Raw genomic sequence first — 24,343 nt, forward strand, 5'->3', positions numbered from 1 at the left:
ATTCCTACCAAGTTACATCATAACCTGAGCAACAGAGATGATACAACAAAGAAAACAACCAAATGGAACATTCCCTCTCATATAAATGTGTTATCCAGTGAGTTGAAATGCGCCAGCCAGAGCAATATAACTCCAGGTTAGAGTGAACAATAGGAGTTTTAGCTTTCAAGATGGGCACTGGTTGTAAGTTTTCAGCAGTGTTCTGTGAGCTGGCATCATTGGTGAAAGGCTTGATTCTGAAATACTGGCAATATTTTCTCCATCAGGCTACAAATTCTTTTGTGAAAAGAATGTATTTGCCCTCCCCCCGCCATACACAGGGCATTAAAAGTGAGGTTTGCTGCATAGCTACTTTAAATGGAATCAGAAAGTAAGAGTTAGAAATTTTCCAAATCATTTGTTTCGGGTACCAACAAGATGATTCTTATGGTTCCTAATGAGTGTCGACCCCAGTCAGGTTATTTTTGTTCCAGCTTTACTGAGAGCTCATTTATATATACACATGTAAACTAAGGTGTGTGACACGATGGTTTCCAGTCAAGTTCTTAAGCTACTCTTGTGTTCTGACCCAAGAATTAAAGTGTTATAGTTTGGGGGGGTTTTTTTTCCTGAACTATTAGAAATATAAAGTTGGGTTCTTGGGGCACTGGGTGGCTCAGTCAGTTAAGTGTCTGCCTTCGGCTCAGGTCATGATCCCAGGGTCCTGGGATCGAGTTCCGCATCAGGCTCCCTGCTCAGTGGGGAGCCTGCTTCTCCCTCTGTCCCTCCCCCCCCACCCCGCTTGTGTTCTCTCTCTCTCTCTCAGATAAATAAATAAAATCTTAAAAAAAAAAAAAAGAAATATAAAGTTGGCAAAGATCACTTTGATGTAAGGAACAAGACACAAAACTTCTTAGTCAAGTAAATAATCATACCCATCAATACCTGTACTCACTCATTCAGGGCTTGGAAATGACCCTCACCTCAGGTAAACCTCTGGCCTGCTGTGAGGAATAGGACAGAAATGCCACTGTTAAGAGTTCCAAAATAAAACTGAAAATACACATAAGACAAGACACATCTAGTTTGAGTAAATATATCTTCTAAAACTGTTACATTTTCCTTCATAAATTCTTACCCTTGAGGAAAGAAAAGATTACTTGAAGGCTTATCTTAGTGGTTTGACAGGTAGTTTTACTTTGCATATGAATCAGTTGTGGATGAATTTGACCAAGCCCAAAGACAAAATGCCACCAGTTGCCCTTGAATGAAAAAAATTTCAAGTGACCATTTGATTTGAATCTCAGTTGCTTTCCTGATTAGCTACGAACATTTGCAAACTGAAACATTATCTGCACTTGCCAAATACTATCTTTTTCTGATTTGCCATTGGAGTAGGTGGCCATGATCAAGGAAGGACTTGCTGGCCACCACATCAGGTGTCCAAGTCAGTTTGGGAACAAAGCTCTCTATCCTCTTTCTTTAAAAGCATGATTCCTGCCACCTTCTAACAGTGTTTACCGTCCTTCCCACCCTCCTCCGCCAGCCAGAGCAATATAACTTTGTTTATCTGTTTATCAGTCCCTGTTTATCAGTTATCAGAGGCACTTTATTGTTGTATTCACTTCAGTCATAAAACAGTCTTTAAAACACTGAACCTATGCATTTGAGATGCCATGGTCAAATGAAATATATATGTATATATTTGTTCAAATATGGACTTAGTAGAAAATCTATCTCCAAATCCCTCATGCTACTATTGACACAGTGCTCAGAGAATGAAATAGGCACTCATGAATCTCCACTCTCTCAGAGATCATAAACAATTGATAATAGCACAAAACGAAGAATGTTTTAAGTTTCTCCCTGTTGTGTCCCTTGTAGTCACTATAGTTATTTCTATTATTGGTGACTCCATTATTTTATATTCAGAAGAGCCTTTGTCATACCTCTTCTCTCATCTTTAAGACTATTACCTTGAACAGTTTGACCCTTATATGAAAATGGTTGCGGATGTACTCGAAACTTCTCTCTCAACTAATGAAGAAGAAAAAAAAAAAGAAAGAAAACTGGCCCAAGAACCTGAGACTGCCATTCCTGGCTTTGGTTCTTTAGGTTTAAGGGCCCAGGAGTAGAGGTTGGCCAGAAGTGGTTCCTAGCTAATTCTAAAGAAGACCTTATTTGGGGCACCTGGGTTAAACATCGTCTCAGGTCATGATCCCAGAGTCCTGGGATCAAGCCCCGTGTTGGGCTCCCTGCTCAGCGAGAAGTCTGCTTCTCCCTCTCCCTGTGCAGCTCCCCCTACTTGTGCTCTCTCACGCTCTCTCTGTCAAATAAGTAAATAAAATCTTAAATAAATACTTTAAAAATAAAACAAAAAAACCTTACTCTGCAAGGCCCTTCTCTCTACATTCCCCCCACGCGTACACACCCCTGAAAGGTTTGTAGCTAAGAAGAGATACCAAAAAAAGAGGTAAGTCAAAAGTAGGGAAGACAGTCTGGGTGGGAAAAATGAAACCAAGTAAGTTTAATCAAAGGTGATTTTTAATAAATGTATTATTACAATTGTCTCCATATATTGTAAGCCCACTAGAACGTGGTTTTATTCATGATTTTTCTTTAAAAAATTCCTTCATGGCAAAAGTAGCTAATATCATCCTTGGAGGTAAAGTAGCAGTTACATTAATCAAGCACAGATACACTGCCATGCTTACACAGAGGGCTGGGGAGGGCAAGACCCACCTGTTCTCAGTCTGTGTTCTCTGCCCTTAGCACTGACAGCTGCAGCCGGCAGGGGCAAGCTGGAGGTGTGCCGTCTGCTCTTGGAACAGGGGGCAGCAGTGGCCCAGCCAAACCGCCGAGGGGCAGTGCCCCTGTTCAGCACTGTTCGCCAGGGCCACTGGCAGGTAAGCAGGGTAGCTACTTCCAGTCCCTCAGGTAGGGGTGAGTTCTAGACAGGAACTTCTGAAGCAGAGAGCAAAAAAAAAAAAAAAAAAATCTCAAAGTTTGGGTTACTCAGCAGTCATCGGGTTTGAGGACTTGGGCCTTTGTTATTAGTATTCTCGTTCATTGAGAAGATATCAGAAACCTAACATTCAAAATCATGGCCCATCTCTAAAAAAAAATCATCATCATGATCTATATTGTATAGAAGGACTAGCTACTTCTGGCGTGGCCATGGAGTGACCTGCTTCTCACATATCCACAGGTCCACATATTCACAGGTCCTCTGGAAGGTTCATATCCCAAAAGATCCCTGCTAACAGGTGTCTTGTAGATGTCTCAAACTTGCTAAAAGAAAACGTGGTGTATGTAAATTCTAGCTATGCAGTCTTTCCAGATGTTTGAATTCCGGATAAATGCTAATTTATACACTTAGGATGGAAAAGAAAGCAGATTGGTAATAATCTTTGGAAGTATTTGTGTAGAAAAAAGGCTCTAGAAGCCAAACAGTATAAAAGAGTTATCAGAGGCACTTTATTGTTGTATTCACTTTAGTCATAAATACTCACTACAGGCAGACTAGCAACCCCTACAGGTCAATAAAATGGCACTGGCACAGGTAGTGACTTGTGTTGGAGCTTCCATTGTGGGATTGTTTAGTCTACATCGTGGCATTTGGTATCTTAAATTCTTTTTCACTTAGGGGCTGAGTCAAACATTCAGAGTTGAATTCTCATTTGGCTATCCTTAAGAGAGTCCGAGATCAGATCACATGGTACTAGGACTCTGCAGGAATTAGAGGGACCCTTGCGGTAGACAGTTACACGGAGAGGTGACTTGCCTGTACAGTAGGAGGAGATCCCCCAGTGTAGGGAACAACGTGCACGTGTCTACTCAGCAGCTCTTCCTGGCTCATTCGTCCCTGTTTCTCCGCACTTGCAGATTGTTGATCTTTTACTCACCCATGGAGCTGATGTCAACATGGCAGACAAGCAAGGTCGTACTCCCCTGATGATGGCTGCCTCTGAAGGCCATCTGGGAACTGTGGACTTTCTACTTGCACAAGGTCAGTCTTGGGATGCCAGAGCTGCATGGTCAGTGCCTATAATAATCCAAGGAACTCATGATTTCCAGTGATGGATTCTAAGAGATGTTAAGAATAGATATTATTGGGGTACCTGGGGGGCTCAGTCAGTTGAGCAACCAGACTCTTGGTTTCAGCTCGGGGCATGATCTCAGGGTCCTGGGATCGAGCCCCGCATTGGGCTTCTTGCTTAACGGGGAGTCTATTTGAGTTTCTCTCCCTCTGCCCCTCCCACCCTGTGCACATGCATGCATGCTCTCTCTCTCTCTCTAAATAAATAAATCTTTAAAAAAAAGAATATGTATTATGAATCTAGTTGGTTAAAATGTGAAAGTCCATCTCCTCTCCTCTGCTGTTATATACAGTGGGACCCTTTAATTCTGATATTCTTTGTATTCTAAATTCTCTAATTCAAATCTGTAATCTCCAAACTTTGATTTTTTTTTAATATACACTCAATAGATGTTCATCTTCCAAGGACTGTTTTTTCTTTAACTTTTATCAATTCCTGTACAACTAATATTTTTCTTGTAATCCAAAGGAGGCAAACAGAGGTTAAGACAATTGCTGACAGTGGGACCCTATTTGAGAAATCAGGATATTATATTATCTTCTATTGTAATAAATTCCTTTTGACATAACATTCACATACTCCTGGTGAATGAGAAATAAGTTAAAGAGATTGCAGTCACACCACCTTCAAAAGCATTTCAGGCTCCTTTTGATTGCTCTGACCTCAGTCACCTATGCAAAATAGGAGTGAATGAGGGTGGACTTCTGTAGAAGGAAAACTCAAGTCACTGATGACTCTACAGTACCATCTAGTGGACTTTGAGCATTTACATGAAGTAGGAGATAGTGTGATCGTGACCAGCCTAATGACTCCATTCCAGTTAGCCTTCCCTATTAGTAAACTGGACCTAAACATCTATAATTATATCTATGGGCACATTTACTTCAAGCAAGCCAACCTCCTGAAGAATCATAACCAGGCCGGCACAACTGAGGGTAGTCAAGTTAAGAAGAAGACGAGGTTTCTTCTAAGATTTCAAACTAAAAGCTCAGTCAAAGATTTGTTGGATCTTTAGCTGTATCCTCCAAAGAAAATTTGTTTGTTTCCACAGCCTCAGACTCGCAGTACTGGGTCAGAACCAGAGAACCGCTCTCCCAGCATGCAAAGTGGTTCTTGCTTCTCCAATACAAGCCAACAAACAAGTCTGGTTTCGTGATATCTATCCTTACTTCTGCCAAGAGGGGGTTGGAGGAGGATAGGGGGTGTACCTAGATTCTCAGGATAAGATGTGGCAGGAATAAATGTCCCAGAACAACCCAAGTCTACTGGAAAAGGCAAGACCTCTTCAGCCACTGATAACCTTTGGATCACTGCACAGTGTCTGGCACATGCCCGTGGAAGCTTATCAGACACAGATTCCAGAGATTTGTTCTCCCTTACCACTGCAGACATGCAGGTCTTTGTACTCCTGATCTTCCTCAATTTATGATGGGCTTACGTCCTGATAAACCCAAGTTTAAAATATTGTAAGTTGAAAATATCTTAAGTTGAAAATGCATTTAATACACCTAGCCTATGGAACGTGATAGCCTTGTCTACCTTAAATGTGTTCGCAACACTTAAATCAGCCTACAGTTGGGCAGAATCATCTAACACAAAGCCTACTGTATAACAGTACTGAATATCTCATGTAGTTTATCGAATACTGTACTGAAAGTGAAAAACGGAATGGTCCTAAGTGTATCTGTTGTTTATCCTCATGGCCATGTGGCTTCTGGTTTGCTGCCGCTCACTTCCACTGGCCAGCATCACAAGAGAGCATCGCACCACACATCACTAGCTGGGGAAAGGTCCAAATTCAAAATCCGCAGGACATTTTCTACTGAATGCGTATCACTTTCGCACCATCATAAAATTGAAAAATTGTTAAGTCGGGCCATCATAAGTCAGGGATCCTCAGTATTTCATTTTTTCACACTTAAATCAGAGACTTCCACTAAATCAACAAATCCTACAAACCTTTATTCAGCCGCTGTTACTTGCAGAACACTATACCAGTGCTGTGCCAGTGAGTGGTTTTCACTAATACACCGTAATCTGTGCCCTCCGAGACTCTGTAATCTGGCAAGGAGGGGGTGAAACGAAGATAAATACCTGAAAAGCAGAAAACCCTAAGTGCTCTCATAAAGGTATTTGAGTTAGGAAAGGACAGACTTTGAAAGGTGAATAGGAAAAAAGTTTCGTATTCAGGGAGGGGGCGGTGAATGAAAAGTCAAGGAGGAGATCCAGCACACAACAGGTTTGGGGCAATAACTCAAGTTGTCTGGTAAAGTACATGAGGGCTCTTGGGAAGTAAAATTGGAAACGTATGTGGAAAGAAAGTGAAAAGGAACAAACTAAAAGAGGGTTTGGACTTAATTCTGAAGGCAATGGGGAGCCTTTCAAGATTTTTTTAAAGGGAATTGATGCCAGAGTTGTGCTTTAAAAAAAAAATCCCTCTGGCAGGGGTGTGAACAGTAGATTTGATTGGAGGAATTATAGTGGGCTGGGGGATCCGGTAGGAAGCACTGTGATAGATGAGAAGTAACGAGGCTCTAATCCAGGTGCGGTAGCTGTTAGAATAGAACAGAAGGGCCAAGTACAAAAACGATTTTGGATATAAAGAGTAATTACATGTAGGAAATAATGACAGTTGAGTTAAAGATAACTCCAAAGTTTTAAAGTGGATGTTTGGAAGACGTGTGATTCCGCTAACTGCAATGGGAAGAAAAGAGAGAAGGGGAAGATTACATATTGAATTTTGGACGCATTTTGAATATATGGGTTTATTTCATATGTATCTCCTATTAATTTCTTAAATTCCAGCTTTCCTTATCTTTGGAAAATCAGCTTATCTGTAATATACATCCAGAACCTTCTTATCCTGCTGCTTCTACCGTTGGAGGCTCTGTCCAGGGAATTTATAGATGGTCCATCTGAGAAAACTCCTTAGATTCTCTCCCACATTCAAATTCATTATGTGTTAAGAGTCGATGTTTTCATTGTAAACTCTACCATTGTGAAAAGAGAACCCAGTACATAAATGGCTGTCATCAGGGTTAAAGGTATGGTACCTTCCAGCCCTTCATCCTGCTGTGGGAAGCCACAAGGTCTGGTTCTCTGACCTCTAGGAGTAAACACATGGTAGGCCAGAGAACTGCTGAGTAGACCCTGAGCCTAGCTGTGGCACATGCTAAGCCTGATCTGACCCCTGTCTAGCTGAGGAGGCAGCCTGGAAAGTGTTCTGTAGGCAGTAAGTTGATCCTCATTTAGTTAGTGTGCCATGTCAACGTGTGAAAAGAATGTCTTAGGTACTCTTCAAAACTAGCAAGGAAATGATAGTCCCTTTGCCATCCAAGAGCTTACAGTCTAGGCTAAGAACCAAATATATATTGAATTTTAGACTAATTACAAAACAGTGTATCGAGTATGCTTGATCCTTACAGATGAAAACATAGGAACACTGAAGAGAAACATGTAGAATATCAAGAAGGTTAAGAGAGTGAGGATGGGATCATTGAAGGCTGACAAGTTTAATTAAACTCTGAATTTCCTTGTGGCCTGGGCTCAGTTTCTTCCCATGAGTTCATCTGCCCCACATTCTAAGGAGAGAGAGCGTGGCCTGGTGCTATCACCAGTGATAAACATGGACTGAGCTCCTTCTGTTTTGTGAGAATCTCTCCAGGAGTTTATACTATTACAAAAGGAAGACTTTTGCTGAGTTCTGAAAGCATTCACTGAGAATTTATTACATGTAAGTAGGATACATAAAAAAAAAATTAAGAACAGAATAAGGTGGCATGTGTTAAGCACATTCAAGACGAGGTGAACAGTGAACCAGGAGAAGCTTCCTGGAAACGGGGGGATTTGGGATGGTCCCTAGAGAATGAGTAAAACTGAGGCAGGAATGAAAAGATTCCCCACGTGGGAGCAAACATGACTGTGCTTCGACAGAGCGTGCAGTCTCGGTACCAGCCTTCCCTCCTGCTCTGGATGGCCCCGTGTTTCGTATTTCCTCAGCCCTGTGCTACATTTGCTCTTATAGGTGCCTCCATTGCTCTCATGGACAAAGAAGGACTGACAGCCCTCAGCTGGGCTTGTTTGAAGGGTCATCTCTCAGTAGTGCGCTCTCTGGTGGATAATGGGGCTGCTACGGACCACGCTGACAAGAACGGCCGCACCCCACTGGATCTGGCAGCTTTCTACGGTGATGCCGAGGTGGTGAGTGCCTTTACACGGGCCTTTGGGTGGTAGGGACAGGGAAGGTTCTCCATCCGTAATGTTCTCGGGGGTAAAGGGTAGAGTAACATGTTGATGATTCCTGATAGAAAGTTCTTGGACCTGTAATTGCTAGAGGACAGGAATATTCAAAACACCATTAAAGACCAAGAGTACAAGTATGGCCTGAAATCCCATGGCTACCTACCCAGCCTGGTTCAGACCAGCGGTTGAATCAAGTCCAGGCAGCAGCCAGAGCCCTCAGTGGGACAGTGCTGAGCCATTGCCCTGTGTTAACTGTTCTGCTTGATCCATGTCCTAGGTCCAGTTCCTGGTGGATCACGGGGCCATGATCGAGCACGTCGACTATAGCGGAATGCGCCCTCTGGATCGAGCAGTGGGCTGCCGGAACACTTCTGTTGTTGTCACTCTTCTGAAGAAAGGAGCCAAGATAGGTAGGAGAAAGGAAGAAGGTCCTGGCCATCTGTGCCCGGGGGCCAGACTGGTCCAGTGGTCTGGCTGCCCTGGGTGTTTGGTGTGAATGTGTATAGTTCCCCCTCTGCCCTGGCCCAGTTGTTGTCCAAGTGAACGGAAAGGCTCTTGGCCCAGAGAAAGCACCCTCTGAGCCATGGTTGCCACTACTCTGTGTCCAGAATCACCCGGTTATCTGCCGTGCCCCTGGTCGCCTTAGCCACGAGGCTGCTCTAACCTTAAGCACGTCTTCGGGCCGGCGCCTCTGTGCCAGCCCCACCCGTGAGCATCCTCGGTCCCCGCACTGCCGTGAGCCTCTGCTTTCCCCTGCTCTGTGTGTGCTTCAGACTCTCCGGTCCCTGCTGCTGCCGTCCCGCCCGCGCCCCCGTCCCACAGACCTGTAGGCGAGGGCTGGCTGATGTGCTGGCTTTTTTGCTGCCTGCCTCTCACTGCTGCTTTTTCCTTCTTTTTTTTTTTTTTTCACCTTCATCCATTTTTTTTTCCTCTCCTACAACTTTTTGTTTTCTCCTTTCTTTGAAGGTTGTCAGACGTTACCGAGTCGCCCACGAGGTATATTTCACCGCTGTCAGCATCAGGCGTGGTCTGATGGCTTGGTCAGCTTTGCCTTCTCCTCTTTGATTTAGCCTGCATGAGTTCCCTACACCTCTAATCTTTTAATTTACTTCACCTTAAAAGAAGATTTTTTTTAACGACTGTTGTAGAGAATAACTTGAACTTTTGATAACTAACCCTGAAAAGCTTAGTTGGTAAATAATTCAGGCGTCTATAAACTAATCAGTTTAACCTCTTCTTTCTCTTTGTGGGTAAAGTAGTCCTCAGTCATGTTGGCTTGTTTCACGTCTTTTGACATTCGAACTGTGCTCCTGATTCAGAGTAAATCCCAGGGAGGCCTATTCGATACTTACTTAAAATTAAGGGAGCCTTTAGAATCTTTAATGGTTCCCCTTTCTGCAAAGGACATATTTTTAAATTAAGAGACTAAACAGCTAGGGATTTTGAGTCCCGGGTTCTAAAATAAACTGCCCTTTTTGGATTTTTTAAATCTCTTGGTGACATTGAATGTAAACTCTTTCTCGCAATGACCTCATTTAAAACAACTGCAGACTAAGCCATGGCCTGCCCAGATACAACACGTTGGCGGCTTTGCTGCCCTCCTGTGGCGCAGGCTCAGACAGTTCAGATGTTCTTATTTTAAGGTGAATACAAATCCAGCGCAGCTTCTTGGCAGTGGGAGTCCCTAAGACACTCCCAGGTCTAAACGATGAGCAAGTTGTTCTCTCAGCAGAAATCCCCCAGGATGTTTTTTTCACCTAGCTTCCTGCCACCCTTACATTGTCTGAGTTTTTTACCCATCATGCATCCTGTACACTACAGGTCCAGCCACATGGGCGATGGCCACCTCCAAACCAGACATCATGATCATCCTGTTGAGCAAGCTGATGGAAGAGGGGGACATGTTTTATAAGGTGAGGGGAGGAAGGAACAGTTTCCTCAAAGCAGCCACTGACTGTTCTCTACCTGTAGAATCTACTAAAGTCTTGACAGTCTCATCCTCGGCTCTAGAGGCAAAGGGAGAATGCCATCCCTCAATGATGGGCTCCTACGTAGACCATCCTGAGTTTTTAATTTCCCAACAAGAGAGCAAGAGTGGCCTACATAAGCCTGCAGCTTATCAACTTGAAGACCTAATTTTATCTGGTCACTTGTAGGCAGTTACCTAGATTCTGCGTGGAATCTGCTAAGTGGGACCTGGAAACTCATGGGACAAGTAAAGTAAAATTATGTAGTACAGCTATTTTTTAGTCTGTGAGAAAGAGACATTGATCTTTGCTTTCATATTTAATATATAAATATAGATTTAAAAGTCTGTAGTGATAATAGCTTGTCAACATCCCTGAGTAAGATAAGGAAAGCAAGACAAATAGCAATTATAAGATTTTCTTAAAGTCACTCACTGAATGACAACAAAAAAAGTATGGAGTCTTTTTGTAGTCACAGTTCAAGCTGAAGACTCCAGTGCCCTAACACAGACTCTCTCCCGTGGCCTGTAGGAAACCCCAAAAGAACATTAGATGACACGGCACCCGGCTGGCTCAGTCAGAAGAGCTTGCGACTCTTGATCTCAGGGTTGTGAGTTAGAGCCCCATGTTGGGTGTAGAGATTACTTAAATAAAAAAAAAAAATGAAGAAGAAGATCACATGTCACAGTTATCTGGTTAAGATTAGCAGCGTCTTCTTCTCCTAAAGGTAAACATAAATCCAACCTCACTGAAATATCAGAGGCCCAAAGATGCGAAATGATTATGAAGCACATTATTACCACCTCCCACCCACCCCTGTGTAAGGAATGTTTTGAGTTCCTGGGGGAAGAGTTTTGTTTCCTGAGGATGCTCCGTGTAATGTCATGATAATCTAGGAATCTTGGGCTTCTAGGAAACTCGAGTCCTGACCCAACCAGGATTTCACATGACTTCCAAGAAGGGCCTCATTAACTCTAGGTGTCCTGTTTATGGACTTGGGGATAGCATTGCTCTCAAGAATCTAAGCCCTGGTTATAATATAGCTTCTCATATTCCAACACAAGGAGTCCTACCTCGTAATGAGAATAGGCAGAGCTACTACTGTTCCCACCCAGAATTCTACCGTGGTAGACTGCAGATCTCTCCTTAATGAAAGGTGCTGAAGAGAAGATGAAGAGATTGGACTCCCTGGTGGAGTTGCTGTACAGAAGGAATACTGCAGATTGAGATCAGCTAAATGAGTGGGAGACGCCTCCTGCAGCATTCTGAGCTCAGCTGATAGATTTTCATTTATTTTATTTTTATTTATTCATGTGTGTATGTATATATGTATTTATTAGCTGACAGATTTTCAGACACAAAATGTAAGGAAAGTTCAGGGCCCCTGGTACCAGGTCCCTAAACTGGTCATAGATTTACTTCATCTTGGAAAGTCCCTCCTACACAGATGAATCACAAATTCTAAACTTCTCTACCACCACCCTACCCCGAGGCTTTTCTAAAAACGGGAACACTGACATACCATTTTATGCATTGAGATTAGGGAAGCAACGGGTAGACCGTTTTAGCTCCCACCTCCTTTGTGAGGAAGAGAATGGCCTCTTCTAGAGGACTGGCAAGGAGGAGCATCAAATGGAAGAGTTTTCCAGGCAAGCCAAAAGTAAAGAAGTAGTAGTAACTCTAGAGAGGTTGGGACTAGGAAATGATATGTGTCCCAAGGAGATCAGGTTAAGAAAAAGCTCCTTTGAAATGAGCAAGATCAGTCTCTTGGGAATCTGGTCGGGAAGCTGGGGGTTCCAGGTGTTGGTTCTCTGGCTTGTGCCTTGGGTATCCCCTTCAACCTTGCCCTTCCTGCCAGGTGAGTTTCCTGTTGAAAAGACTGGACCCTCTGCTCTCACCAGCAGGGCCAGCCCTCCTCCCCAGGCTGGAGTTTGGGAGGGCTAACTTAATAATCACTGCAGAGAGGAGGAAGGGAGCGGGGCCAGACCTCAGCTGCTCAGCAGACCAACTGTGTGTTTTGCCATCTTGTACTCCCATTAGAAAGGTAAAGTAAAGGAGGCTGCCCAGCGTTACCAGTACGCCCTGAAGAAATTCCCTCGAGAAGGGTTTGGTGAGGACTTGAAAACCTTCCGGGAACTAAAGGTGTCTCTCCTCCTCAACCTCTCTCGATGTCGCAGGAAAATGAACGTAAGTCCCTCTCCTCCCAGCTGCTTTCTACAACCCTGGAAGCTGACAGCCCACGTCACTCACTGGCTCTTACCAGGCCCCTAAAATCGTTCTCGGCCCCATTTGGAACTTGGTTGTCCTTCACAGAGCACTGACATTTGCAATTTGAAAGAAATCAAGTCTAAGCACAATCCGTATATTAAACTGTGAAAAAGTTAATGCTGTGGGCACTTTTGGTGCTTTCTGAATTTTTAGTTCACACTGAAAGTGATTAGAATACCATCATCGTCGTCTCCTACCCCCAAGTCAGTTTTCTGGTCTTTGGGAAAATGTGAGAGCAGGTGGTGGCTAGAATTCTAGCTGCAAGTAGATATTAATTGTAGTTACTCCCTTCCTTTCTAGTAGACCCCTACTCACTTAAGGAAGGGCTGGAGAGAGGACTCAGGACCATGGACTTGAAGGTTTATTTCAAAGGCTAATCTTGAACTTTTCGCTCCTTTCCTCATCTTTTTACTCCAGCATGCCGTGTCCCTTCTTGTCACAGAGGGAATCTTAGAACTCTTCCTGGCCCTCTGTTACCCCCCAAGTAGTCCTTGGTCCTTCTTGCCTGCCGTGCAGGAACAGTGTCTGGTGTCCTCAGCCACTGCTCACGTGACACGCAGATGCTCCCAGGCCAAGAATCCTTTCTCAGAGACTGGGAATAGCTGAGATCGTGTCAGGAACCTCTGATAACCCCCTGCCTGAAGTCTCACAGTTCCTCAGGAGCTAAAAACAATCCACCCCAAAAAAGAATGCCGATGAGTAGAGAGCTCAGCTGTGCGGAAGTGAGATTTCAGCTGCAGGGGCAAGAGGTCCGCTGTCAAGTCCAGAGAGGTTGTGTGTACGACCTTTGCATCCTCCATCTAAACCCTGGCAATGAGAAGAGCCTGGGTGTCCCAGAGAGCACAGTTATGGCCCGAAGAGGCAGCGCTGCCCCACGGTGCTGAGGAGAGTGCAGCCAGGGTAGTGGTTCCTGTGGGAAGGGGATGCCCCAGGGGAAGGCAGTGAGGCTCTTCTGTGGAACAGAACCAGACCAGCGGTACCCAGGGTCCCCGGGGCACCAGCCAGTGAGAATGAGACAACACTCCGGAGCCGGTGCCAGTCCGTTGCCTTCTCTTTTGCTTAAACAAATAATCTACTTCTTAAAAGCATTCTCATCTTGCCAGAAATGGTGATTGTCCAGAAGAAAAAGAAAAACATTAAAAGATAAGATCGGAAACAGAGTAGTGATAGATGATGACTTCTGTAAGATGGAATGCTCCCTCTCTAGCTCCACACTTGCTCAGAACAGTTAGCAGGCAGCTCCCGTGAGCAGCACTGTACGAAGCAGCTGAGGTCTGCCTTCTTCAGTCCGAGATGGCTCGTTACTTTTCCTCGTTGATTTCCACCTGTGCCCCAGGCCTTTGTTCTGCCTCTGGAATCACACGCGTCACCAGAGGTTACTGTGCTGTCCTGAGGCTTTGACATTGAATGAAAGAAGAGAAAGAACTCTCCTTTTAGCTCAGTATGGAGGGGTATCTTTAAAATGATGGCTTTGTTCCCTAGGCCCCTGTTGCCAGGGTTCTCAGATGAGGACAGATGAGACCACGCTCCTCCAGGGAGCCTCAGTGAGCAGGAGATGAGGTGATCGCACGAACGCCAGTCACAGCCAGGGCCCTCTCTTACTGTATTTTTGTTGTTGTTTTAAATGCTTCCTAAGTAAGGAACCAGTTAAGAGAAGGAAAAGGCCATTTACTAAGCATCTGCTATGTGCCAGAAATGGTGTTTGGGGCTTTCAAACGCGTCATCACGCTTCATCCCACCTGCGAAGTAGGTACGGATGAGAAAACACACCAGCCCCTGTGAGGGGCTATGCGGCCGACCAGAGGACTGAACCCAAGTCCGTCCGGCGCCCCGACCCCATCTGGTCTCCATGGTCAGTGCAGCTCTCCTTTCCACAGACCTCATCCTGCTGGACCTCACTCACCCCTTAGGAAGCAGAGGAATAGTGGGTGCGACAGGAAGCTGGGGGGTAGGTTGAGGCCCCGTGAGAGGCACATGGCTGTGTTTGCCTTCCTACGCGCATGTATATCAAGGGGTCAGGTTTCCAACTTCAGGAGCTGCATTGGGTTCACATTTGGCTTCTGGGCTGGAAGGAGCTTCCTTAGAAAAGCAGAAGGAAGGCACATTAAAAGTATTTTAATGCTTCTGGGCAGATAAATTCCCAGGAGCTGTTGCAGGGCCACACAGGGCAAAGGCAGAAGGAACTTGCAGTCTGGGCCACATGGCTAGAGCCATGCCAGGCATGTCGAGAATCCCAGGTGTTCCATCCATAAATGTCAAAGAAATGTACATATATTCTGTTTTATTCCCAAATTGTCTATTTTTCATATCTCTTCAATGACTCATTTGCACACCTATTGTAATGACAGGATTTTGGAATGGCGGAGGAATTTGCTACTAAGGCCCTGGAGCTGAAACCGAAATCTTATGAAGCTTACTATGCAAGAGCAAGGGCAAAACGCAGCAGCAGGTGAGGAGAGAGAGAGAGGGTGACGAGCAAGAGGTCTCTTTTCCGAAAATCTGGCCAAGGCAATGTAGGCCATCCTGGGGCATATGTACCCAAATGTGTCTATCCCTGAGGACTTTGAGGGACACGCTTTGGGGATGGCTCCCGTAGCACAGAACTCCACTTGAGACTGGCAAATCTTCAGGGCTATGGAGATCTAGAACATTTTACTTTGGGAGGAAAATGCCTTCGCATTGCTGGAGAATGGCACTTCTCCCAAGAAGCCTCTGCCATCTCTCAATCACTTTTTAACCCCTAGAACAGACAGCATAAAGAGACACTGGTGACTTAAGAAGAGGTCACTTAAGCAAAACATCCTCCTCGCCCTTTTAGAAGGAAAAGTAGGATGGGTCACTTACACCGCAGGCTCCTCTTTTCCTGTAGGCGTTTGAGGGGTCCCGGGATTATTTAGCTTCTGGAGCTCTCCTCAAGTCTGGTGGCATCGGACCTCCTCCTCACCTAAGTCACCACACCGCCACACCACACCCTCATGGAGACAGGAGGTCCTTGCTGCCAGGATTGAGGGGGCCCAAAAGAAACTCAGAAACTCCATCCCTCGTGTCCATCTGCTGTGGCTTGGCCAAACTGGGCAGGAAAGGCTCCAGAAAGACCTAGAACCTGCCATCAATCACTGATCTTTGGATAACTTGTCACTGTCCTTGATGCCTCCTGCCCAGTGCCCCATCCTTCTCCCAAACTCTTCCCCGGGAACGACCTGCTTCACATTCACTGTTGAGGCCAGGGGGAGATATGGTCCTGAAAAACCAAGCCCAGGTTAAGTCTAGTGATGACAGTGGCGATAACATTAGTCTTAACTAGCTGGGGGAACAAAGTCCTTACAGAAGCTTGACTGTCAAATTCTCTTTTTCCCCAGAGAATTCCTTCCCCACAAGGCCAGTTGCCCCTTTCGTGGGCGATTATTAATAGAGAGGATCGGACTATCTCTGAGAGTTCGTGTCCTCATCTGTAAATTAGAATCTGAGTGGCCTAGTCAGTGAGCCTAATCCCTGCCCAGCTCTGGTGTAGCTGAATGGAGGAGCGACAGTGCTGTGGGGCGAGAGTGGGGAACAAAGGGCAGAAGACAGGCTTCTTGCCTAGGACGGAAAAGGCCTGAAATTTGGAGCCAAAATATTAAGAATATAAAGAAAAAATTATGATGGATCAGCAAGATTTTTAAATATTGTAGTTACTGTTTTGTTCCTAAGCTAATTGACAGTGACCCTGTAAATGACAACCCCACCCAACCCTCCTACTGCCTGGTGTGCATTTGGGCACTAAGAGAATCTTCCTGAAGGGCCTGGCTGGACTGACAAAGTGGGGCCACTTCTCTGCTAATCCCAGAGAGGCCAGAAGGAAGATGGAGGCTAAACAGGCTAAGGAAGCATTCTGGACTCTTCCAGAATGACAGCCTACCTGTTTTCTCCCTTACAAACCCAACGAAACCAACCCCGCCCCCGCCCCCAGATGCTACCCCCCAGTTCTCTGCAGTAGCGACCGCGTTCTCAGCTCTTGGTGATTCCTGTTGATTCAGAATCACTCCAGTTCCTGTGTTTACATTTTGTCAAGCAGACAGTTTGCAGCAGCCTTAGAGGATCTGAACGAGGCCATCAAGCTCTGCCCAAACAACCGTGAGATCCAGAGACTCCTGCTGCGAGTGGAGGAGGAGTGCCGCCAGGTGCAGCCGCCGCCTCAGCAGCCGCCTCAGCCTCCGCTCCCGGAAGAAACGGAACCCGAACCACAGCACGAAGATCTATACTCTGTACAGGATGTATTCGAGGAGGAGTACCTGGAACAGGACGTCGGGAACGTCTCCATCGGCCTCCAGACCGAGGCTCGGCCCAGTCAGGGGCTCCCGATCATCCAGAGCCCGCCCGCCTCTCCAGCCCATCGGGACTCCGCCTACATCTCTAGCTCACCACTTGGCTCGCATCAGGTTTTTGACTTCCGTTCCAGTAGTTCCGTAGGTTCTCCCACCAGACAGGGCTATCAGTCCACCTCACCCGCTCTTTCTCCAACTCACCAGAACTCTCATTACAGGCCTAGTCCGCCACACACCTCCCCAGCCCACCAGAGCGGGTCTTACCGCTTTAGCCCCCCGCCCGTGGGAGGACAGGGCAAGGAATACCCAAGCCCTCCCCCTTCCCCTCTCCGAAGAGGCCCTCAGTATCGGGCCAGCCCTCCAGCCGAAAGCATGAGTGTCTATAGATCCCAGTCTGGCTCACCCGTGCGCTATCAGCAAGAAACAAATGTGAGTCAGCTTCCTGGCAGACCAAAATCTCCATTATCCAAAATGGCCCAGCGGCCCTACCAGATGCCTCAGCTTCCTGTGGCAGTTCCCCAGCAAGGGCTCAGGCTACAGCCTGCCAAGGCCCAGATTGTGAGAAGCAACCAGCCCAGCTCAGCAGTTCATTCAAGCACCGTCATCTCTACAGGGGCCTATGGCCAAGTAGCCCACTCGATGGCTAGTAAATACCAGTCTTCACAAGGAGACATGGGAGTAAGTCAGAGCCGGTTGGTTTATCAAGGGTCAATTGGGGGGATCGTAGGGGATGGGAGACCTGTGCAGCATGTCCAGGCTAGCCTGAGTGCGGGTGCCATCTGTCAGCATGGAGGGTTGACCAAAGAAGACCTTCCACAGCGACCTTCCTCAGCATATCGAGGTGGTATGAGATACAGCCAGACACCACAGATTGGACGTAGCCAGTCCGCGTCCTACTACCCAGTCTGTCACTCAAAATTAGATCTGGAGCGTTCCTCCAGCCAGCTAGGTTCCCCTGATGTGTCGCATTTAATCAGAAGACCTATTAGTGTCAACCCAAACGAAATCAAACCCCATCCACCAACTCCCAGGCCGCTGCTACACTCCCAGAGCGTAGGCCTCCGCTTCTCTCCATCCAGCAATAGTATCTCATCAGCCTCCAACCTCACTCCTACCTTCCGGCCATCTTCCTCGATTCAACAAATGGAGATCCCACTAAAACCGGCATATGAGAGGTCATGTGACGAGCTGTCACCGGTGTCTCCCACTCAGGGAGGTTACCCCAGCGAGCCCACCCGATCCAGGACCACACCATTCATGGGGATCATAGATAAAACAGCCCGGACTCAACAGTACCCCCACCTTCACCAGCAGAATCGGACCTGGGCCGTGTCATCCGTGGATACCGTTCTCAGTCCCACGTCTCCAGGCAACCTGCCTCAGCCTGAGTCCTTCAGTCCACCATCATCCATCAGCAACATTGCCTTTTATAACAAAACCAACAATGCACAGAATGGCCATTTGCTGGAGGACGATTATTACAGCCCCCATGGGATGCTGGCTAATGGGTCCCGTGGAGACCTCTTGGAGAGAGTCGGCCAGGCCTCCTCATACCCCGATGTGAAGGTGGCTCGGACCCTCCCCGTGGCTCAGGCATACCAGGACAACCTGTACAGGCAGCTGTCCCGGGACCCTCGACAAGGGCAGACGTCCCCTCTCAAACCAAAGAGACCATTTGTGGAGTCTAATGTTTAAAAGACATTTGTTGGAGTGAGACCCATATGTTTTCACTGCACATTTTCAGGCTTGGTTTCCATATTTGAGGTAGTTCCCTGGCTTAATTTCTCATGTAGTTTCTGTGTGGTGTTCAGAGGTGGCAGCCCACATGCTGGAGTTCTTTGCATGCAGCCGACCGGGAAGCTGGCCTCCAGCGAGCCAGGACTTCAGTTTCTCCCGTCTGTGCCCCAGCCACATGCTCTCTCCCTCTCTTCCGACGCCAACGAGGAGATTGTTGTGCCGTGTGCTTTAACCCAGGGAGATCAGACACACTGGTCAGCTTTTTCCAGGAGACAATCGCTTTCACTGATGTTCTTGTTGTGTGAATGTCTTTCTCCTTTTTTACAAAAATAAGGTGTTCTCGTTTGTTTTCTTCTAGGAACTTTAGAAAGAGTATGATGCCCCTTTGCCTTTGCATTCTTATCCAGTGTTATCCAAATAGCCAGCCCCAGTGCATTCTTGTGCCATGGTCTCCTCCCCTGGACTGCCAGCTCCCTGCAGTCATCAGGTCTAGAACGTTCGTTTAGGTTATTGCTGGTCTTCCTACGGGGGCAAAAGGATCAAGGGAAAAGAGAAGAAACAGGTCTATTAAATTGGAAGAAAAAAAAAAATATATATATATAATTATTTGAAATGTCACTACATTGATTTTCCAAGAAGTGTTTTATGAATATTTAGGGAACAACCAGCCCTTTAAATATTTCACTCAGCCAAGGAAATCAGATGAGAATCATGGATATTCTTAAATAATCCACTGAGAGATATTCTTTAGGTTTTTAGCCAACAATTAACTATTAAAAATCTACTGATTTTCCATGGGTGGTGGTGGGGGGAAATACATAAATATAAAGAAAGAGAGAGAGGAAGAAAGACTGTTCTGGATTCTCAGTGAAAGGCTAGAGAACATCTTTGTCTTGGAGAAATCTGCTTTATCGGTCCTGAGATAATCACTGAGCATCATATTCCACAAAAGCAAACTCTTGCCGAGGTTTGACTGGTACACTAATCCTGTTAGTTGGGTCTTCACCCAGAGCCAGGTTTGTGTTCTACCGGCCCTCCTTTTTTCAACCCACGTGGTGTAGTGAAGAAACTGGTTCTCTGAGAAGCAAATTGAATTCTCTCGGGACCGTAAGACTTTATTCCTGAAGTTTGCACCCAGGGCCATTGTACCCTGCGCCAGACGTCATCTGATTCTCTTTCGAGATCTATAGTTCCATAATCTATTACTCTAGGAATTGTTTCTTCTTTTCTTTTTTTCGAGGTAGGAGTGTTTGGGGAGCGATCTTTGAAAACCAGACACTGCAAAGTGTTTCAGGGAGAAGACAGACCCCTTTCAGCCCTGGGTGGGAGCACGTGAGACAGACAGCAGGTCTTCTGATCTGGTCAGCCTGCACTGTTCCGTGTCTTGTGGTCATTTGCTGACCTGTCCTTTGCGTGACTGAGGCCAGCACGAGATGGACAGCAAGAACACTGAAACCAAAGCCTTAGCACAGGCCTGGTACTGACCGCACGTCAGCTCTGCAAACTTAAGAAACTGAGCAAAAGAGAATCCGTTCTCTGTTATTAGGAATCATTCTGCTCTTGGTAGTAAAGGGCTATTGGAAGGGCAGTTTCCTGCCCTAAAAATCCAGATGTGACCAGACCTGTTTGTAATAGTAAGTGTCCTCTGAAAGTATCACGAAGACATGGGGAGCATGAAGCTGAGATCAGAAACATTTCTCTACTAGTTTAGATTCTGCCAAGTAGACGGACCCCTCTGCCCCCAAGCTTGAAAGAGGCCAGGACTTGTCTCTCTGTGCTAGAAGCAGACAGCTGGGCCAGCTCAAGACCCAGACTCTTCGCACACTCTCTGATGCCTAGGGACTGTGTCCTACTCAGCTAGCCCAGGGTGGGCACTGGCGTCTTGTCCCTTCCCTTCTCCCTCTCTTTCCCTCCCCGAGAAGATGAAATGTCCAGCTGTGGCACCAGCCCACAGCCAGGAGCCCGGCTCCCGCTTTGTCCAGGTCTCAGCCCCACGGGGCCCTTTGCATGTCCTCCCTTCCTGTGCACCTCCCTGAGGAGCTGCTGCTACATTCTTGAAGAACGTCTGCATCTGTCAGAAAAGTGCCCCTGCTTATTTGGAACGCCACACATGTGACCCGTACTCCGCTCTCGGGGAGCGAGCGGGTTCTGCGTTTCACAAACTCGCCCCGGATGTCACTTGTCCCCAGGGTCTCTCACGGTTTTCCTGGACAAACCGGAGATTTAGGGTCTATGCCTTATTGGGCAAAACTTAAAACAGTCAAAATGCAACTCTTTGTTAGCCATTGTAAGAGGGAATGAATATCACTACTGGGCGCCAGTTGAGTGTGACTAGAAAATGCCAACTGGACCTTCCTGGGGCAGGAGACCGTTCTTCCTTGTAGGCAGCCTGCCCGTGCCCTGTTGCGCTACTTCACTGCCATGGGCTCGTCTTAGTGCCGCATCTCCGAGATGCCCTCTCCCCCGGCAACACTTGCTGAATCGATGTCTGGCTTCCGGTGGGGGAAGTTTTTCAGATGAACCTGGTAAGTTCCACTCACCCAGTTCACATCACCCTGAAATGGAGACAGTGGTAACAAACCTCAGCCTCTAGGTTTCTCACCAAATTGTATGTTTCGTTCACCCAGAATTCTTGCACTAATGGGTTCCCATCACATCATGTCTATAAATGGGTGCACTTTACTGTTTGAATTTGTAACTGATAAATACTGGATATTTAAGTGTGCGTAATGTCTTCATTAGAAAATAGCAAAACCGCTCTTGTCTTTTAGTGTATCTTTCAAGGAAAAAGAAAGAAATCAAGCAGTGGATCACAACATTTATAGCACAAGAAATAACTTGTATATAAGCATCAAAAAGATTAAGAATTTTTAAATACAAAAAATATTTGCAGTGATTTTAAAGTGCTTTTCCAGCAATTTTCTTAGGGACTCCTGAGACATGGTTACTTTATTTACTGGATCAGTAAGGCACACAATTAAACAATTAAAAATTAATGTTTATTTACAAAGTAAAGGGAAAACCTGTGTAACATGAGAATTTGGCATGGACAAAATGGAGACCATTTTGTATCTGCTGTTGTATCTCGTCCGGGTTGCAGACGTGCACTATTAAAGCCCCAAGTTAATAGAGCACAAACCCTTCTTGTTCCTCTCCCATGTGCCCCTCTTTCTAGATGTGTTTAACTTAAACTCGAAGGCTCAGGAAAATTCCACTAATTAGAATCATGTACAGTACCCCAGGTCGTTGTCCAGAGATACAAGTTTGCTAATTTAGTTAAGCCTGGATTATTAAACACTTTTCCTAAATTATTGTAAACAGAACAGCCTAGAGAAAGGTATTCTCGGTCCTTATATTGTATAGTAGTTTATGAACCCCTCTCTAAATATTGGTATTTTTATATTCCAGAGATGTACCCAATAGAAAAATTAACCAGTATCTAATTTAATATCCATAAGTATTTTCCTTAGATTTTAGTCCTATACGGTGGGTTATGTGGACGTCACCTTGCTTCAACCATACGCTACCACTAGGTGTCACTGTGGCTCTGCACCAGGCTTGTCTGTTGGCAAAGAACGGCAGCCCGGCCCCCTGGAGGAGCCGCTCCCAGGTCAGCAGGCAGGCCCAGAGGGTTCAGGAAGGAGGGGACAGAGGCCTGCAGGGGGGTCTTCACGTACCTGCGCCCGCTGTGGCACGATAAGCTCTTTGAACACTACCCGCTTTGGACCTTCAGCCAGGCAGAGGCCGGGAGAACTGAGTAGAACTCCCTTGCTCTGGTAGATGGGTGGGTATGAGGAAGCCTCCTTTGCTCCCCATGAGCATCCCTCTCAGTTCCTCTTGGCTTCCAACTATTATAACTCCAGAGTTGTCACCGTTGGCTGGTTTGATTCAAAAATCATTATTTTTCTACTGCAGAAATGCCTTGGACAAAACCAGTTGCTCACTGAATCTTTGCCACCAAATGCAACAGGCTCCCCCCCCCGGGGGGGTGGGGGGGACAGGATGTTCCGCCCTCCCTGTCCCAGCCTCTCCCACCCTTGTCTGTCTGTCCTTGCGCTGCCCACTTCTCAAGAAGCCAACCTGCAAAGGCAGCCTGCTGCTGCTTCCACACCGAGGCCCGTGTGGCCCCGTCGCGTGCACATTGGGAGGTGTGGCTTTTTCTCCTTTTCCTCTAGGAATTCCAGACTGACCATCTACCAGGACTAACAACAATGAACAAAGGGCTTAGGGGTAAGAGCTACCTACAAAGACGTGTCATGGAAATCTTCACCATGCAATGCCTTGAACTCAGCTCTGGCTGCTCCCCAGAAAAGGTGGCTGGCTGGGGGCCTGGACACAAGCACAATGGGAACGGTAGAGCCACTGTGCAGAGCTACTTGAATAATCCCTGGGTCTTCATCAACTCCATTTATAACACCGACCACTGAAGGGCTGAAGTGTTGGTAACCTGCATTTCGGTGTCCAATGCCTCACAGCTGCTGAACCGCCCTGAGATGCTTGTGGCCACGCGATGGCCACGGTCAGAGCTTTGAAAAGTCAGTACCAAATGAATGCGTAATTGGACACCAAAAATCAAGTGTTACTTTCATGTTTCCTCACCCGTATCATCTCACATGTTCCTGCTGACTCTGGTAATCTCCACGAAGCTGACCTGCCAGGTTTTAGCTGAACGCATGTAGACGCAGGCCAGCATCACTCTCGTTTTTCAGACAGACCTACTCTGTGGAAAGGAAGGAGCCTAGCTGCTTTGTTTTTGTAGCACTTACTGGCTGGATTTTTCTTTTGCCTAATCACTAACCAGAACACCTGGTTAGGGGGACTCCACTCAATCCCTCCGGTCCCTGGGACCAGACAGACCGTTAATTCTGGAAATTCAGTACTTGAATGTACCTGCCTTATTGTGTACCAGCTTACTGGGAAAAAAAAAAAAGTTAGAAATGCCGGCTCCAGATCTCTCCTTCATTCACAGGTTATTTTGGAAATCCTGTAAGTTATACTTCCTGTTCCAGTTTGTTTTTGTTTTCTCCTTTGGCTGATTCCTGCTGAGTGGGGCCAGTTCCTCATCAGGCTCAGGGCAGGTGCCATCCTCAGGCATGGTCTCCTTTCCATTTAGCGCAGCATCTCCATCTCTGTTCTGTCTCCTCCAAATCCAAGATGATTTTAATTAGTACAGACATGTACAGTCTACAATTAAAGAGTGATTTGTACTAATATGATTTTGATTCCTCCTCTTTGCTGTCCTTTCAAGACACTTGCTGGAAAAAGCTTTAATGCACTTAGTTTTCCTTTAGGTTTTCTATGACTCAGATGTAAAGGACTTTCTCTGTACAGTATATTATCCAATGCATGTTTGTTCTCTCTCCCGATATATTGAACACCACACAGTTGTGAACTCGTGCAGTGGGGATGTCCCACACCCGACAGAGGCATCTAGTCCCCTGTGTATAAGGAAAGACATTTTCCTTTGCTGTACTTGCTTGAGCAGTTGTATTGTCTGTACATGTGAGCTGTGTGAGATAGATGTGAAAAGTTCAATGAATGCATTTTCCTGCCCATGTGTACAGATCGCCATCCGTACAATGAACTGTATGTATGAAAGCAAATGTACTTATTTATAAAGGGTAACACTTGGAAAAACGCGGTGTGGTGGTGCTTTCTCCTTCCGGTACTGCGCCCCTCCAGGGAGCGGGCTCGAGCGCGCCCTCCCCGAGGCCCCTGCCGTGCTGGGGGGGGACCTCACTGAGGC

General features: G+C 46.3%; 1 protein-coding gene across 11 annotated transcripts in view; it reads left to right on the plus strand.

The window, feature by feature from the left end:
* TANC2 (tetratricopeptide repeat, ankyrin repeat and coiled-coil containing 2) overlaps positions 1–24,234 on the plus strand; it is a 360,622-nt gene extending 336,388 nt beyond the window's left edge. For 9 of the 11 annotated variants that reach the window (XM_036116207.2, XM_036116210.2, XM_036116204.2 and 6 more), the window contains 9 exons: positions 2,752–2,885; positions 3,865–3,988; positions 8,104–8,279; positions 8,599–8,731; positions 9,288–9,317; positions 10,143–10,234; positions 12,329–12,475; positions 14,905–15,005; positions 16,611–24,234. In XM_036116207.2, coding sequence (XP_035972100.1) covers positions 2,752–2,885; positions 3,865–3,988; positions 8,104–8,279; positions 8,599–8,731; positions 9,288–9,317; positions 10,143–10,234; positions 12,329–12,475; positions 14,905–15,005; positions 16,611–18,555 — 2,882 coding nt within the window. In that variant the 3' untranslated portion in view covers positions 18,556–24,234. The remainder of the gene's footprint in view (positions 1–2,751; positions 2,886–3,864; positions 3,989–8,103; positions 8,280–8,598; positions 8,732–9,287; positions 9,318–10,142; positions 10,235–12,328; positions 12,476–14,904; positions 15,006–16,610) is intronic. The other 2 variants (XM_036116211.2, XM_036116205.2) reach the window with 1 other exon arrangement.
* The last annotated feature ends 109 nt before the right edge of the window (positions 24,235–24,343 follow it).

Source organism: Halichoerus grypus, chromosome 2, assembly GCF_964656455.1.
Source record: "Halichoerus grypus chromosome 2, mHalGry1.hap1.1, whole genome shotgun sequence".
Taxonomy (NCBI): domain Eukaryota; kingdom Metazoa; phylum Chordata; class Mammalia; order Carnivora; family Phocidae; genus Halichoerus; species Halichoerus grypus.